The sequence below is a fragment of the Phacochoerus africanus genome, chromosome 2 (genome assembly GCF_016906955.1).
Source record: "Phacochoerus africanus isolate WHEZ1 chromosome 2, ROS_Pafr_v1, whole genome shotgun sequence".
In the NCBI taxonomy this organism is placed as follows: domain Eukaryota; kingdom Metazoa; phylum Chordata; class Mammalia; order Artiodactyla; family Suidae; genus Phacochoerus; species Phacochoerus africanus.
In genome coordinates this window covers 153062643-153076884 of record NC_062545.1, presented here as the reverse complement: position 1 = coordinate 153076884, position 14242 = coordinate 153062643, and the positions used below count along the sequence as shown (strand labels likewise).

The 14242-nt window shown below is 36.3% G+C and overlaps 1 protein-coding gene across 2 annotated transcripts in view; it reads right to left on the bottom strand.

The window, feature by feature from the left end:
• NETO1 (neuropilin and tolloid like 1) overlaps positions 1 to 14242 on the bottom strand; it is a 105367-nt gene that overhangs the window by 34670 nt on the left and 56455 nt on the right. For both annotated transcript variants that reach the window (XM_047769474.1, XM_047769475.1), the window contains exons 5-6: positions 7927 to 7968; positions 7681 to 7808 (exon numbers count right to left, since the gene is read on the bottom strand). In XM_047769474.1, the coding sequence (XP_047625430.1) occupies positions 7681 to 7808; positions 7927 to 7968 (170 nt within the window). The remainder of the gene's footprint in view (positions 1 to 7680; positions 7809 to 7926; positions 7969 to 14242) is intronic.

Here is a 14242-nt window from a genome sequence, read left to right as displayed (position 1 = left end):
TCCGGTGTTGCCGTGAGCTGTGGTGTAGGTTGCAGACGCAGCTTGGATCCCGCGTTGCTGTGGCTCTGGTGTAGGCTGGCGGCTACAGCTCTGATTAGACTCCTAGTCTGGGAACTTCCATATGCCGAGGGAGCGGCCCAAGAAATGGCAAAAAGACAAAAAAAAAAATTTCAAATGTTACTCATGTAGCCCTTCTTGGATCTACCCTTTCCAACCAAGTACTGCATTCCTATAAATTATCTAGGAAATTCCAATAATGTCCACCCTAGGAAGACATATCTGAAAATGGTAAATCTTTCCAGTTTCTATTAACTAGTTTATTTTTCAGATTTTCGCATGGATTTGTAAAAAGGAAATGGATCTGTCATTAAGATGACCTGTATCAGGAAACTGGAGCAAAGGACATAAAATAGCTTGCTCAAGGAAAACACGCAAATCAATGTGAGAGCCTTAAATAGGATTAAAATCCCAAACTCTTATTTTAACAATCTCTTCAGTGGCCCCATCCTGACTAAAAGTAAAACAAACTGAAAACTATAAAAATACACAATATATAAATACCTATAAAATCTAGGTTTTTTCAGAAGGTAAAATATGTGTCAAACGCACCCAAAATCAAATATATATTTATTTTTTTGAAAATGATATAATGACTCCAACGTAGCTTATTACCTCTCAATTGTAATTACAATTGTAAACATACACAGTTACAATAAGAGAAAATATGGAGTAGGGTGGCTGAAAACCCTTCCTTCCAATGTTCTTACAAAGTAATCAAAAACAAACATAATGCCCACAGAAAGAATAATAATCATCTGACTAATTCAAGAAAGAAAGATTTTTGATTGTGTGATGTTTTTGGGTAGCTAGATATCTGTGAACAATTATTTCAGGTTTCTTTCTTACATTGCATGAAGAAGCACAGTTTAAAATGCTGATTTATTATTTGTACTGGCAAGAACTTAATCGTGCTAATGTGTTACTTCACTCAAATCTCTCAATGGCGATACAAACTTTTTATTATAACTATTTGAAAATGAAAAAACAAACAAACACCAAGGTTTAGAAAACCAAATAACTTTCTCACAGTGACATGGGCCCTTAGGTAACAGATGGGTTTGAACTCAGATCTGCCTAACACTTGTCTCCTTAGTATCACACTCTACAGCCCCATCTAAAATTTTCTGAAATTTTTCAAAGACTGATATTCCTGAAAGAAACTGGTTGTCTTAAACAGAAACAAACTACAACAAAATTGACAAATAAGCAAGCAAAGCAAAACCATGTCTATTTTTCTAAAGAGAGTAAGAAACATGTTGACAATGGAGATATAAATGAGATTCACAGAAAATAAATACGGCCCTCTGAAATAAATGGCTGTCTTAAATTTTCTTTTAAAATAAGATTTTTTTATGCAAGAATATTGCAAGAGTTAGGAAGGCAGTTTGCATAGCTGGCCGTCTCATTTCACAACTTTGTATTTTCCACAAGAGGTGAATGATTTGCATTCCTAAAGCTGAAGTCTGAGAACCTTCTATATTCAAAGGCCATTCTTATTAGACAGAATACTATTCATAGAGGAAGTGAACAATTACAGTCACTGGATTTTATATGTTCACTTCTGAAATATTCAATCATTTTAAAATCTTTTCTAGTTAAAAAAAAGAAACAAAATATTCTAGTGAGTATTAGCTTAAGTGGGTGCAGAGCTGTTACTGCAGAAGCCAAATGCCATTACCTGAAAAGAGGTCAAGTTTTCCCACACTAGCTATAGAATATATCATATAAAAGCCCTCCCCACATTATGATTTACGTGATATCTCGTCAGCTTAAAGCCGTGCCATAATATCACTGAGGGGAAGAATGCTATGTGACAATGTTTTTACTTAAGGTAAAAAAACTATAGAAAGCTTTTTAGTCTCTCTACTGAAGAAAAAGATGATAAACAGAATCATATATAACTCCAGTAAAATAGTCAGATTACAATCTCCTCTCAGTGAATCATTTTGAGGCATTCCTCTTTCTAATCAATCACAAGGAGTTTGAGCTGACAAAATGATGTATTGAATAGGATGGAGGAAGCTTCAGAATATATAAACAATTTCTGGTAATATCTGTCTCCAAATCACACTGTATGGAGAGCAGAATCCCTTTCGTATACTTAAAGCAGGTAAATTTAGGAAACAATTTATTAAATTAATATACTTAGAAAACATTTAATACCAACCATTCAACCTGATCCCCCTCCTCCTGTCACAATAGTGTGCAGAAAACAAACATTGTTGGGGGCAATTATTTAAGATTTGCCAGAATAGTTTTCTCTACAATAAATACAAATTAAATATGACACAGTCTAAGAAAACTGACTGCAGTTTCAATATTATTCAATATTATTTCAATATTATTATTTTACACTTTGATGGATAAAGCACATTCTAAAAAGTGTATAGTCCAGGACTTCTGTGGTTGCTGCTTTATTTGTGGTTGGATTTACCAAGCCTTTATTTTAGGTAGGCTGTTCCATCATGCACTTTATTTGAAGGAGAAAACCAGAACATCCTACTATTTTCCAAAATGCTGAGAAAAAGACACACCCCACACAACAAATCTTGATACAACAATATTAATATGATTTTCTAACATGCACAGACAAGGATCAAAATATGTAAGGTCCAGCTGAGTAACCTTCCAAAATCTGATGCTACACAACTGAAATTTCATTTTAAAAATGAAGTCGAACCATAATATTTTCACTGTAGTTAGTTATCTAATCAGTTAAATTTTTCATTTGGTTTACCCAATTTTCCTTTTCCTTTTTGGAGACAATAAGGGCAGACTCAATCTTTAGAACCCCCAAACTGATCATTGTCCTCAACTATGGTTGAGGTTGCTACTCTTCGCCTATTGCATTTATTTTCTCCTTGCTCCCATGACAAATTAGCAAACATTGACCTTCTTTAAATAATATACCTATCCTGCTATCTCCAAGTCCTGTAAGTTAGAAGTATTGGTGGGCTGGGCTGTGTTCTTTGCTAAGGACACAAGGGGCTGAAACCTCAGGTCCCTGCAGTTCTGGACCAAGGTTCCTGTTTTCTTCATGACTTTTTACCAGGAATTGTTGGCAGCTCCTAAAAAATGTTCATAGATGCCTCTGTCTCTCTGACTTCCCCTTTTGTCCACAGCCAGAGAAAACTCCGCTTTTAAAGGATTCTTTGGTTAAATCAGGCTCACTTGTGTAAACTCTCTTTTAATTAACTCAGAGTCAACTTATTGATAATTTCAATGCATCAGCAAAATCTCTTTTGTCGAGTAATTCAAGGTAATCAGGTGTGTGACATTTTCTCATATTCATGGTCCCAAGGACTGGGCTGGAAATCTTGGGAATCATCTTTAAGGTGCTGCCCACAAAAATTAAGTTCATCATATCACTATCTGTAACACAACTTCACTATAAAATATTGATTTATTACCTTGTCAAGTTTTTAATCCTAATTTTATTCAAAACATTTTGAAGCAACATTTTAAAAAAGAAATTGAAGTTTTGAATGATGTATGATTACTTTTTTTTTTCTTTTGTCTTTTTAGGGCCGCAACCATAGCATATGGAGGTTCCCAGGCTAGGGGTCAAATTGGAGCTGTAGCTGCCGGCTTACACCACAGCCATAGCAACGAGGGATCCAAGCCACACCTGGGACCTACACCACAACTCACAGCAATGCCAGATCCTTAACCCACTGAGCGAGGCGAGGGATAGAACCAGAAAACTTATGGTTACGAGTCGGGTTCATTAACCACTGGGACACAATGGGAACCCCTGATATATGGTTACTAAAGCCTGGAGTTTTATTCTCCCCAGACCTTAATCATTAAATTAATTATTTTTCTTTTCTTTTCTTTTCTTTTGCTTTTTAGGACTCCACTTGTGGCATAGGGAAGTTCCTAGGCTAGGGGTTGAATCGGAGCTGCAGCTGCCAGCCTATGCCACAGCCACAGCAATGCAGGATCTGAGCTGCATCTGCAGCCTACATGACAGTTCATGGCAATACTGGATCCTTAACCCACTGAGCAAGGCCAAGGATTGAACATGCATCCTCATGGGTATTAGTTCAGGTTCATTACCACTGACCCATAATGAGAATGCCTTCATTTACACACTTTCATAAGTCTTTTGACTTAACTCTTCTCCGGTGCTAAAAAATTTGACAATGTCTTCTAGTTAGTGTGATTTTGTGACATCACAAAGGACTAGGAATGGAGAACTTTCTTCAGCCCTGTTATTAATCAATTATTTAGACAGCCACTTATTATAGAGTCATTAAGTTTTGGTCTAGAGAGGAGTTTAATATTATCTATACCAAAAATTAATTGACTTTTTAATTATTATATAAAAATCTCTGCCAAACTTTACTTGGACTCTTCCCATGGAATCTCATTAGACCTCCATTATTAAAATAAAAAAAAAAAACAGAAACATTCTTTATATTGAATATTTCTCCAGATTCAAGCATTCATGTAAATTGTAATACTTTAAAAAACATGCAAATTAAGCCTTATCCTCTTATTCCTCTATTATGACAGTTCTTCAACTGTTTGAAGATTGCCACCCTGTCCATTTTTTTAGACATTCATCAGTTAATCAGTTTTAGCTGAATGACAGAGATTTTTCTTGGCCCTGGGTACCTGGAGAGAAATTAGCCCCAACTTTCATGGAATTAATGTTGTTACCATGATGGGCTCATCCAACATTCTTTTCTAGTGGTTTTTTCTGCACCAGATCCAGAACTAGACACCATAATTCCCTTCCACCGTCTTTGCTCCAGAATTTATATGAAAAATAGAGTCACCTACAGAGGCATTATTTCAACATCCCATTGTTTAGCCATCAACAACTTCACTGTCCTGACGCAGTTAATTCATCTATTTAATGAGGATTTTCCAACTTACTTTCTGGCTCTGTTATTCCAAGTTCTAAGCAATCTGCATTAATCACATTTCATTAAAGGCAATCATCTGCATTATGATTCTCAAAGAAGATATCAGCTACTGTATTTTCTATTTGTTAAAAGCTGAGAAGCAATATATACTTTTAATAGAACCATGGTAAGCTATTTAGTACTTTCCTCATGTAATATGTTTCAATGACCAGTAATAATTCAAATATTCACATGAACCATTTAAAGTTGAACTTGTGCTTTGATAGTCTATCCACATAAGCTGCTGGGAACTCCATATAAAGAGAAAGCCCACATAAGCCATCATCTCCGGTTCTTGCTTTTCTCAACAGTTATTCAAAGCCACTTCTTATCCCCTAACCTTTAATTTAACAGAGAAAGTCTGTCACAATAGAGCCATCTTTGTCTAGCTCTGCAGGCAGCTGCCCCTTTGGGTCACAGAATGCCAGATTCTGTAGCAGGCAGGTATACTGGCTATTGTTGTTCTGGGGTTGTACAAAAGGCAGCTTATCTACCAGCTGAAGGAAATGGTGTGTATTTACACTTCCATAGAAACACTCTCTTTAACACTGTGGTGACAAAGATGCTCGTTATGACCATGAGGCGGAGCTCAAATGTTGAAAAAAAAAAATCTAAAGCATCTCTCACTCACAGAGATTAAGGAAAATGAATAGCACATGTGAACCCACGGATTACTTGAGAGCACAATAAAACTGTAGTTCTTACATAATCGTTGTAGTAGTTTGAGTTTTATGTCACCAGTAGCCTTGGATTTTTTTTTTTTAAAGGAGGAATCACTGTGTCTTTCTTCATAATGCAGTTAATTTTTTAAAAGATTTTTCCAGGTGCAAAGAGACCTGAAGTGGCAAAGCTGGAAAACAGACCGTGGTCTGAATCTTTAAAACCAGAATTTTGGAGAAAATACACCACGCTTCCCAAATAGATGTGAACCCCAGAGACATATTCATGGAAAATTAAGTGAAAGAAAACAAAAATATTTCCTGAAATACCAACTACCTCAGAGATGAGTCTTATTTTTCCCTCACCTTGAATATACAGCCTTCAAATTCTTTTGTATCTAGCTTGTGGTGTTAACATCTCTGTCCTTTCCAGACAAGGAAAATCTCTTTTCAAAATGCAGATCTGATCACATCAATTTCCTGTTTCACACACTTTCATGTATCCTAAGGCATTTGGGATGAATCCAGGATCTATGGGGACTAACAGACCCTTCTGCTTAATGACTCACCACTCATCTCCATGCTTCTGCTTCCATTTGGTCACCTGTAATTAGTTTAATTCCTGAAAGACCATACTGGTCTTATGATCCCATGACCTTACAGATGCTATTCACTCTACCTGGAGAACCCTTCCCACCTTTTCTGCCTAACAGCACTGTTTCTCATTAAGATTCAGTGGACACCCTGGATGCTATTTGAACCTTTGATTTACCTCACCAGGTGTGTGATCTTTTCCCCACTCTAGTAAACCCTATGAGCCCTCAAGGATCTTGTGTCAGTGTGTGGATTATTTTGATACATTTGTCTAAGAGTTAAATTGGAAACCTGCAGACAGGATCAATTTTCATTTCTTCAGCTCAGTGATTGAAATTTTACAGTCACTAGGTCAATCAATCAAATGTTTCAACTTCAATACATAGGCAACCCTAAATCTAATCAATCAGTAAAACTTGGTTGTAACTATACTCAATAACTGAAGAATGACAATAAAGGGAGAAAAAGCAAATAATTGACACTCTAAACCTGTGAGAGTTACTGGTGAAAAATTACTCATCCCAGTATTTCTTAAGATACATCCATAAAAGGGTAAAAATGGTTGTTCTAAACAAGTGTTTCCTAAATAGTGGTCTAAATCTGTCCCATAGTAAATTTAGTTTAATATATGTAACGTTTCCAATTTTTTAAATTGACTGTCTACAGCGAAAAATCAAGGTAACGGTATAACATCTAGATTTGTAGCATGTTACACAAGAAATGGAGGACTTGGTAATGCTGGGCTGACTTCTCTGGTAACTACCACCAAAGGGAGTTTAATAGGAGTTACCTGGTGGCCTAGTGGTTAAGGATTCACCTCTGTCACTGCTGTGGCTCAAGTTTGAACCCTGGCCCAGGAACTTCTCCATGCCATGGAAATGGCCTCCCCCCAAAAAGGAAAAATAAACTTAACAGGTGAGCTTAAAAAAAGGAGTTTGTTTTTAAAAAAACTAAAACTAAAACTAGACAGTTAAGCACCTACTGTTCACTTTGCATGGTCCTGATCACCACTGTCCCTCAGCTCCCTATCACAGGTTTATTTTATATACCAGATTCATGACTTTGTGATCCCTGGAATTTTTCTTCCATAGATATGATTTTAGGTTAAAAAGCGAGTCATCTGCAGACACTGGCAATAAGAACATAAGTTAATTATGCATAGAACCATAGCTTACATATGACATTTCAATCCATTTTTCAGACAGGTAGATTTACCTTAGAGTCTCTTATCCAGGTTATTCAAGGATTTCTGCTGCACCCTCTCCATATTATTTATGACCTTCAAAGTTACACTCAACAGAGGAAGACAAGCTGCTTTTCAAAACCAAAAATAAGAGGGTAGCTTATGATTGCACTCTGAAATGTATGAAGCATGTCCAGTTGGTTCAAAGCAATGCATGCCTGAGACACTTTTCAAGTGGACCATCACATCTGCATTTCACCTTAAGACTGACCTTGGATCGTGGAGGAGCGCGGATGTACCACTTGCAATCAACGGCCTCACTAGCAGAAGCTTTGCCTTCCTTCATAATTTGTATAGACTCCACAATGCCTTCAGGACCGCCCATCTCAAACTCACACACTAAATAACAAAATGCCAAACAAACATACAAAAATGGAGCTTGAGTAATAAACCAAGAGTATACATCATAGCAGAAAACAAAGGCCTCTGAACAGTATTGAATATCTATTTTACTAACCTGGTAATGGTTTCAAAACTCCAAGGTCCTTAAAGTCAGGATCTTAAAAATGGAGAAAAAGACAATTAGTCTTATTTGGACTTTACTACTTAAAATGATGTTGAGTAAGATACTGGTAAATTATTCAGGAATCTGCCATTAAAAATACCTTAGGAGAAATGAAATGGTTAAAGAGTGCAAGATAATGTTAATACTGAAAAGTTAATTTCTATATTAATTACCACAGAAGATTTTTATCAATTAAAAGAAGCCTTTAAAAAAATTCCAATAGCATTCTTCATCTAATAATCAAGCAAAAATCTTACTCATCATCTTAATTCTATAATCAGACAATAGATGTTTTTGTAAAATGTATCATAGATAATTCAGAGTTTGGGCAAACTCCCATTGTTCTAGATACATTTATTTTGTTTAATTTAAAAGATTCTTTAAATTGTTGAAACACAATTTCAGCTGAAATATTGGAAGCACAAAGTTAAGATGTAAAACCTAGGGTCCCTCTCCCCTGGCTGACTGCACTATTTGTTTTTATCAAATCTTCTTCCCCAACTTTTTTTTTCTTTTTTGGCTGCAACCATGACATATGGAAGTTCCCAGGCCAGGAACAGAATCCAAGCTGCAGCTGTGACCTACGCTGTCATCGCAGATACGATGCAGGATCCTTAACCACTCTTCTTCCCTCACTTTTCATCCTATGCTGGTTTTCAAAGTGCCCCTCACTATTCTGCTCTGTTAACTCAGCCTCCAGTCTCTCCTCATTCTTCTCAATCTACCACAGTCCAGGTGTCTGTCCATCTCTGCTCATTTATGTATGCTGGGGGAGGCTTGATTTATCATAAGCATTCTAAAACCTCCTTATTGCTATAATTCAAAAATGCTATTCTCCTTTCCCTTTCCTGTAATGGGTTTAGAGGTAGGTACGCAGCCACGTAGTACAAAGATGAGCCTATCCGAGGGCTTCTGAGAAACTTTCCCTTTATAATAAATAGAGACAAGGCATATAGTTTTCCAGATCTTGTTGAGGTCGTGTCTTGGTTAGAGCCTTTGGGATCATGTGCAGTGGCCAACTTATGACACCAATAGATGCTCAGGTAAGAAAATGCTGGCTACTATATGAGAATAATGGAACTGTGGAGAATGGTGGGTCCTTAAGGATATCACCGAGGCACTGTATTAACCTTGTCTGGAATTGTACTTCTCTGAGTTTCTTGCTTTTTGAAACAATACACGTCCCTATAGTCTCAGCTACTGTGAATTGATTTTCTTTTATTTATGAGTAAAGGCATCGAAGGCTATGATTTATTTTGGAGACACATACTATTCAATTTAAAAGATGATTTTGAAATTTAATTTCTTTTTGCAACTATGGTATTAGTGATAAATCAAAAATCTTACAAAGTTAGAAATGTTTTGCAAGACATTGCTCAAAAATGTCTAGGACAGAAATATGACTTTTTTTTTTGTCTTTTCTAGGGCTGCACCCAAGGCACATGGAAGTTCCCAGGCTAGGGGTCTAATCAGAGTTGTAGCTGCCAGCCTTCACCAGAGCCACAGCAACTAGGGATCCGAGCTGAGTCTGCGACCTATGCCACAGCTCATGGCAATGCTGGATCCTTAACCCACTGAGCAAGGGCAGGGATCGAACCCACAACCTCATGGTTCCTAGTTGGATTTGTTAAACACTGAGCCACGATGGGAACTCCCTAGGACAAAAATATTAAAGGGCAGCTCTCTTTCTTAATAGAATTAGTTCTGGAAATTAAGATCATATGTGGGAGTTCCCATTGTAGCTCAGTGGTAACAAACCTGGCTATTATCCATGAGGACGTTGAGTTCGATCCCTGGCCTGGCTCAGTGGGTTAAGAATCTGGCGTTGCTGTGAACTGTGGTGTAGGCTACAGATGTGGTTTGGATCCCATGTTGCTGTGGCTGTGGTGCAGGCTAGCAGCTACAGCTCTCATTCAACCCCTGGGCTGGAGCTTCCATAGGCTTCAGGTATAGCCCTAAAAAGATTTTAGAAAAATCATATGTGCATGTATATCCATGTGAATCTAAGTGTGCTTCTTAGTATGTCTGCATGTGTGAATGAACTAAACCTATAAGTGAAGGCTTATGGTACTAGGGTACTTTTCATTACAGGTTTGGTGGTTTAATAGTAATCTGTTGACTCTGAAAGACCTGGATTCCCCCCACCCCACCCCCCCACCCCCCCCTGCCACAATTTAGCTGTATCTCCCATTTAGGCTCATTTTATTGTAGGACACTATTAAAATAACAGTGGTAGTAAGTTTTGAAAAAACTGTCTGCATAACTGTTTTGAAAACAGTTCTTTTGCCTTTTAAGAAAAGAAAGAAGGAAATATCATGAAAGAAACAGAAATGAGGAAAACATAGTTCATTTGGACCAGACCTCCTCCTAGGAGAGATTTTTTTTCCTTCATATCAATCAATGGATATTTGGTTATTCTTTCAAGAAGTGTATATGTAATACCTACTGTGTACAAGAAAGAACTGTCGGGAGTTCCCGTCGTGGCGCAGTGGTTAACAAATCCTACTAGGAACCATGAGGTTGCGGGTTTGATCCCTGGCCTTGCTCAATGGGTTAAGGATCCAGCGTTGCCGTGAGCTGTGGTGTAGCTAGCCTGGGAACCTCCATATGCTGCGGGAGCAGCCCTAGAAAAGGCAAAAAAAAAAAAAAAGAACTGTTTGTAGAGAATTACTCAGATTGGCTGTCACTATTAAGCGGTTTTACTAGTATTGAAAAGACCCACCCATCAAGCCCACCTATTTCAGTTATCCGGATTCTTTATTATTCATTGTATCCTTTTTACTATTTTGCATAATGCTTAATAATAGCATTATTACTACCCACTCTCTCCTTTTTGATGAGAATGTTTCAGCTTTGCATGGCTATTCCTATGATTCTTGTGAAAATGTACTTGGTATTCTATTCTCTAGTTTGAGAGCTAACCTCTGTCATTTTTATAACTCATGACAGACAACATTGAGAGAAATTCTAGCTCTAAGAATTAAAAATTTATAAAAATGTATTTTTGCCTTTGTATTAATGGTAAGAGAACTGATTATTAAAAAAAAAAAAAAACTTTTAGGAAAAAAGCATTCCTGCAATTCCATTTCTATTAGGACCAGTAATATCACAATCACAATACATGGTCCCTGTGAACTGCAATAACAGATAGAAAATAAACAATGTAATAGTTCTTTAAAACAGCCTACACTGAATTTAAGAATATTGAGATTGATTTATTGCTTAGGGTTGTCCCAGGCAATGACATAAATTACCATGCAGAAGCACAATGACCTTGGACTCACTCATCATCATTTTCTATTCCAGAGCTTCCCAAATCGGTGGTCCACTAAGCAACCTGAATGAACTTTTAAAAATACAAACCAAATCTTTAATTTTCCCTGCTATAATCCCAGTAGCCCATTTTCATCTAATACATTCTAATTTTGAAACCTTGAATTTTGTCTTGAGCCTACATGGAAACACAACTAAAATCAGTACATTTTCTGTCCTCATTCATAAATATCCCCCTTACACACATGTATGTATTATGAAATGTAACAGTATTTCCCCTGAAATAAAAAAAATTATACTTATAATATATATTTTTTACTATGAAGGATGAACATTTGTCAGAGATAAAGAAGACTAAAGCTCACTTTCCTCTATCACTATTATACTGTCTCTATTTAAAGCTGGAGAAGTTCCCGCTGTGGCACAGTGGGTTAAGAATCTGACTGCAGCCACTCGGGTCACTGCAGAGGCACAGGTTCAATACCTGGTCCAGCACAGTGGGTTAAAATAAATAAATAAATAAATAAATAAATAAATAAAAGCTGGAGAAAAGAATGAAGCTGACATTTCAAGGAGGACTTTTATTTATGAAAAGCAGGCATCTCCTCCAAATGAAATGAAAAAGCTCTACATAAGAAAAAGATGGGTGTTCCCGTCATTGCTCAGCAGAAACGAATCTGACTACTATCCATGAAGATGTGGGTTCTATCCCTGGCCTTGCTTAGTGGGTTGGGGACCCGACGTTGCCATGAGCTGTGGTGTAGGTCACAGATGTGGCTCAGACCCTGCATTGCTGTGGCTGTGATATACGCTGGCGGCAGCTGTAAGTCTGATTCAACCCCTAGCCAGGGAAGCTCCATATACCGCGTGTGCAGCCCTAAAAAGCAAAAAAAAAAAAAAAAAAAAATTTAATTAAAAAAGATATGAAAAGATGACAAAAGCTATCTTTCCTTCAGCTTTATAGATGTAATAATCTGCCTGATTGCGATTTAGGAAGAAAAATATTTTCTAGTAATTTTATTGTGGCAGTTTGATTGCAACATTATTTTGAGACAAATAGTTGGAAAATAGTGAATATATTAAATGTAGGCATAATAGGCTCTTTAAAGAATCTCTCAGCACTGTGTGTACTTCTCCAGCCAGTGTGACAACTAACCTTGTAAAACACTTTGGTGGCTTTTTTATTTCTAGTTTGAAGACTATAACAACAAATTTTTGGATTTCAAAGATATCATCACATTGATGGCTGAAAAATCAGTTATTTTTCTTTAAGAATTGACCTCAAAATTACGCTCCAACTGAACTACTGCAATAACACTATTCAAAAATATCCTGCTGTATAACACAGTCAGTTAAATTTTAACATCTATGAAACCTGGGGAGGAAGAGGTTTCATTATACCTGTGTTTCTTATTTAGAGTTTGGTTCATTTTCTTTGGTGTAGATTCTTCACTTCCATGAGTCAGAGAACTCTTATTCCAGTGTCTTTTCCAGCATCTTTACATGTTAAACAGTGCAGGTGGGTTGAGAAAATAACTCTTCTAATTTTCCATATAAAAGTCTACAATACATCTTGAAATATTAAAAGAGCCAAATAATTTTTCACTTATCTTACAGCAAAAGAATACATGTTAATATAATAATTGTATAAATATATAATAAGATTATGTCATACAATTATATAAATAGTTATTATATGTAACTTTTTATTTGGGAAATTTTGAAAAAATAAATAATATTGCAAAACAAAACAAGAAAAAGCTAAAAATCAAATCATGAGTTATACTTTTCAAACTAAAAATGACAGTCACTGAAACATCTTATAAAGTAGGTTATTGTATTGTGTTGGCTGGAGAAGCCCACACAACACCTGAGAAAATAAGAAAGCAATGAATTTTGTCAGCTGCCATCACTGAATGTTCCCTGGTTGAAAAGTGGTTTAAAACAAAACAAAACAAACAAACAAAAAAAAACCCAGGACACTGCTGCTTTCCACCCTTATCATAACTTGCTTATTTAAAATTTTAGCTTTAACCAGAAGACAGAATTAATATTTGTCTACTGAACTTCACTTTTGTCTCACAGTTGGGTGTACAGGCATGGGTGAGCTTGCTTATTTTGCTTGAATTAATTCAGTATCAGCATAGACCAATCATCGCTGATCTTCTGTTAAGTGAATGCTTGGCAACAAGTGCAAGTAGTACTGAAATATGCAAATTGTTGTTTTAAATCTTATGACTTATACTGAAACATCTATGTTGACCTTTGCGTTAATAGTGCAAAAGCAATGGTGAGTACAACGGATGCTTTACCAGGAATCAAGACAATGGCACCAAACCTTAGCTCTTAGTGTTCACTGTATAATTCATTCCCTTGCATTCATGGGGGTAAAAAGCTTATTTACTTTAAAATAAGTGTCTCCTTGATGAGACACTCAAAATTACTAATTTTTCAAAATGTAAAATTTTGAGTACATGTCTTTCCTGCAGGAAGAACACAGTGAATCTACTGACTTTAAGGAAAACCAACTGACAGTGTTTGCTGCCAACAATAAATTGCAAGCTTCAAGCAAATGAAAACACATCCATCACTGTGTATTTGACAGCTTCTCAATACATACATAAATAATTTTTCAATATGTTTCCTGACAATTGTACATGGGTAAAGGGAGCGTGTGAAGAACAAAATACATTAATAGATGTAAATGTAAGAGAATATGAAAACTTCATTGATATAGTTTCATATTCTTCATTGCAAGGAACTTTTAAGAAACTATCACTTCTTGAAATTCGAGGTAGTATCTATCTGAAAAGTCTATAAAAATACTCTTCCCTTTTCCATCTACATTTCTCTGTGAGGTTGAATTTTCTTCATATATTTCAATCCTAAGACTACTCTGCAAAGATGTAATGCAGAAGCAGATGTGAGAAGCTCTCTGCATCCTAATAAGCCAGACGTTAAATTTATACAAATGTGGAACAATACAATTCGTCTA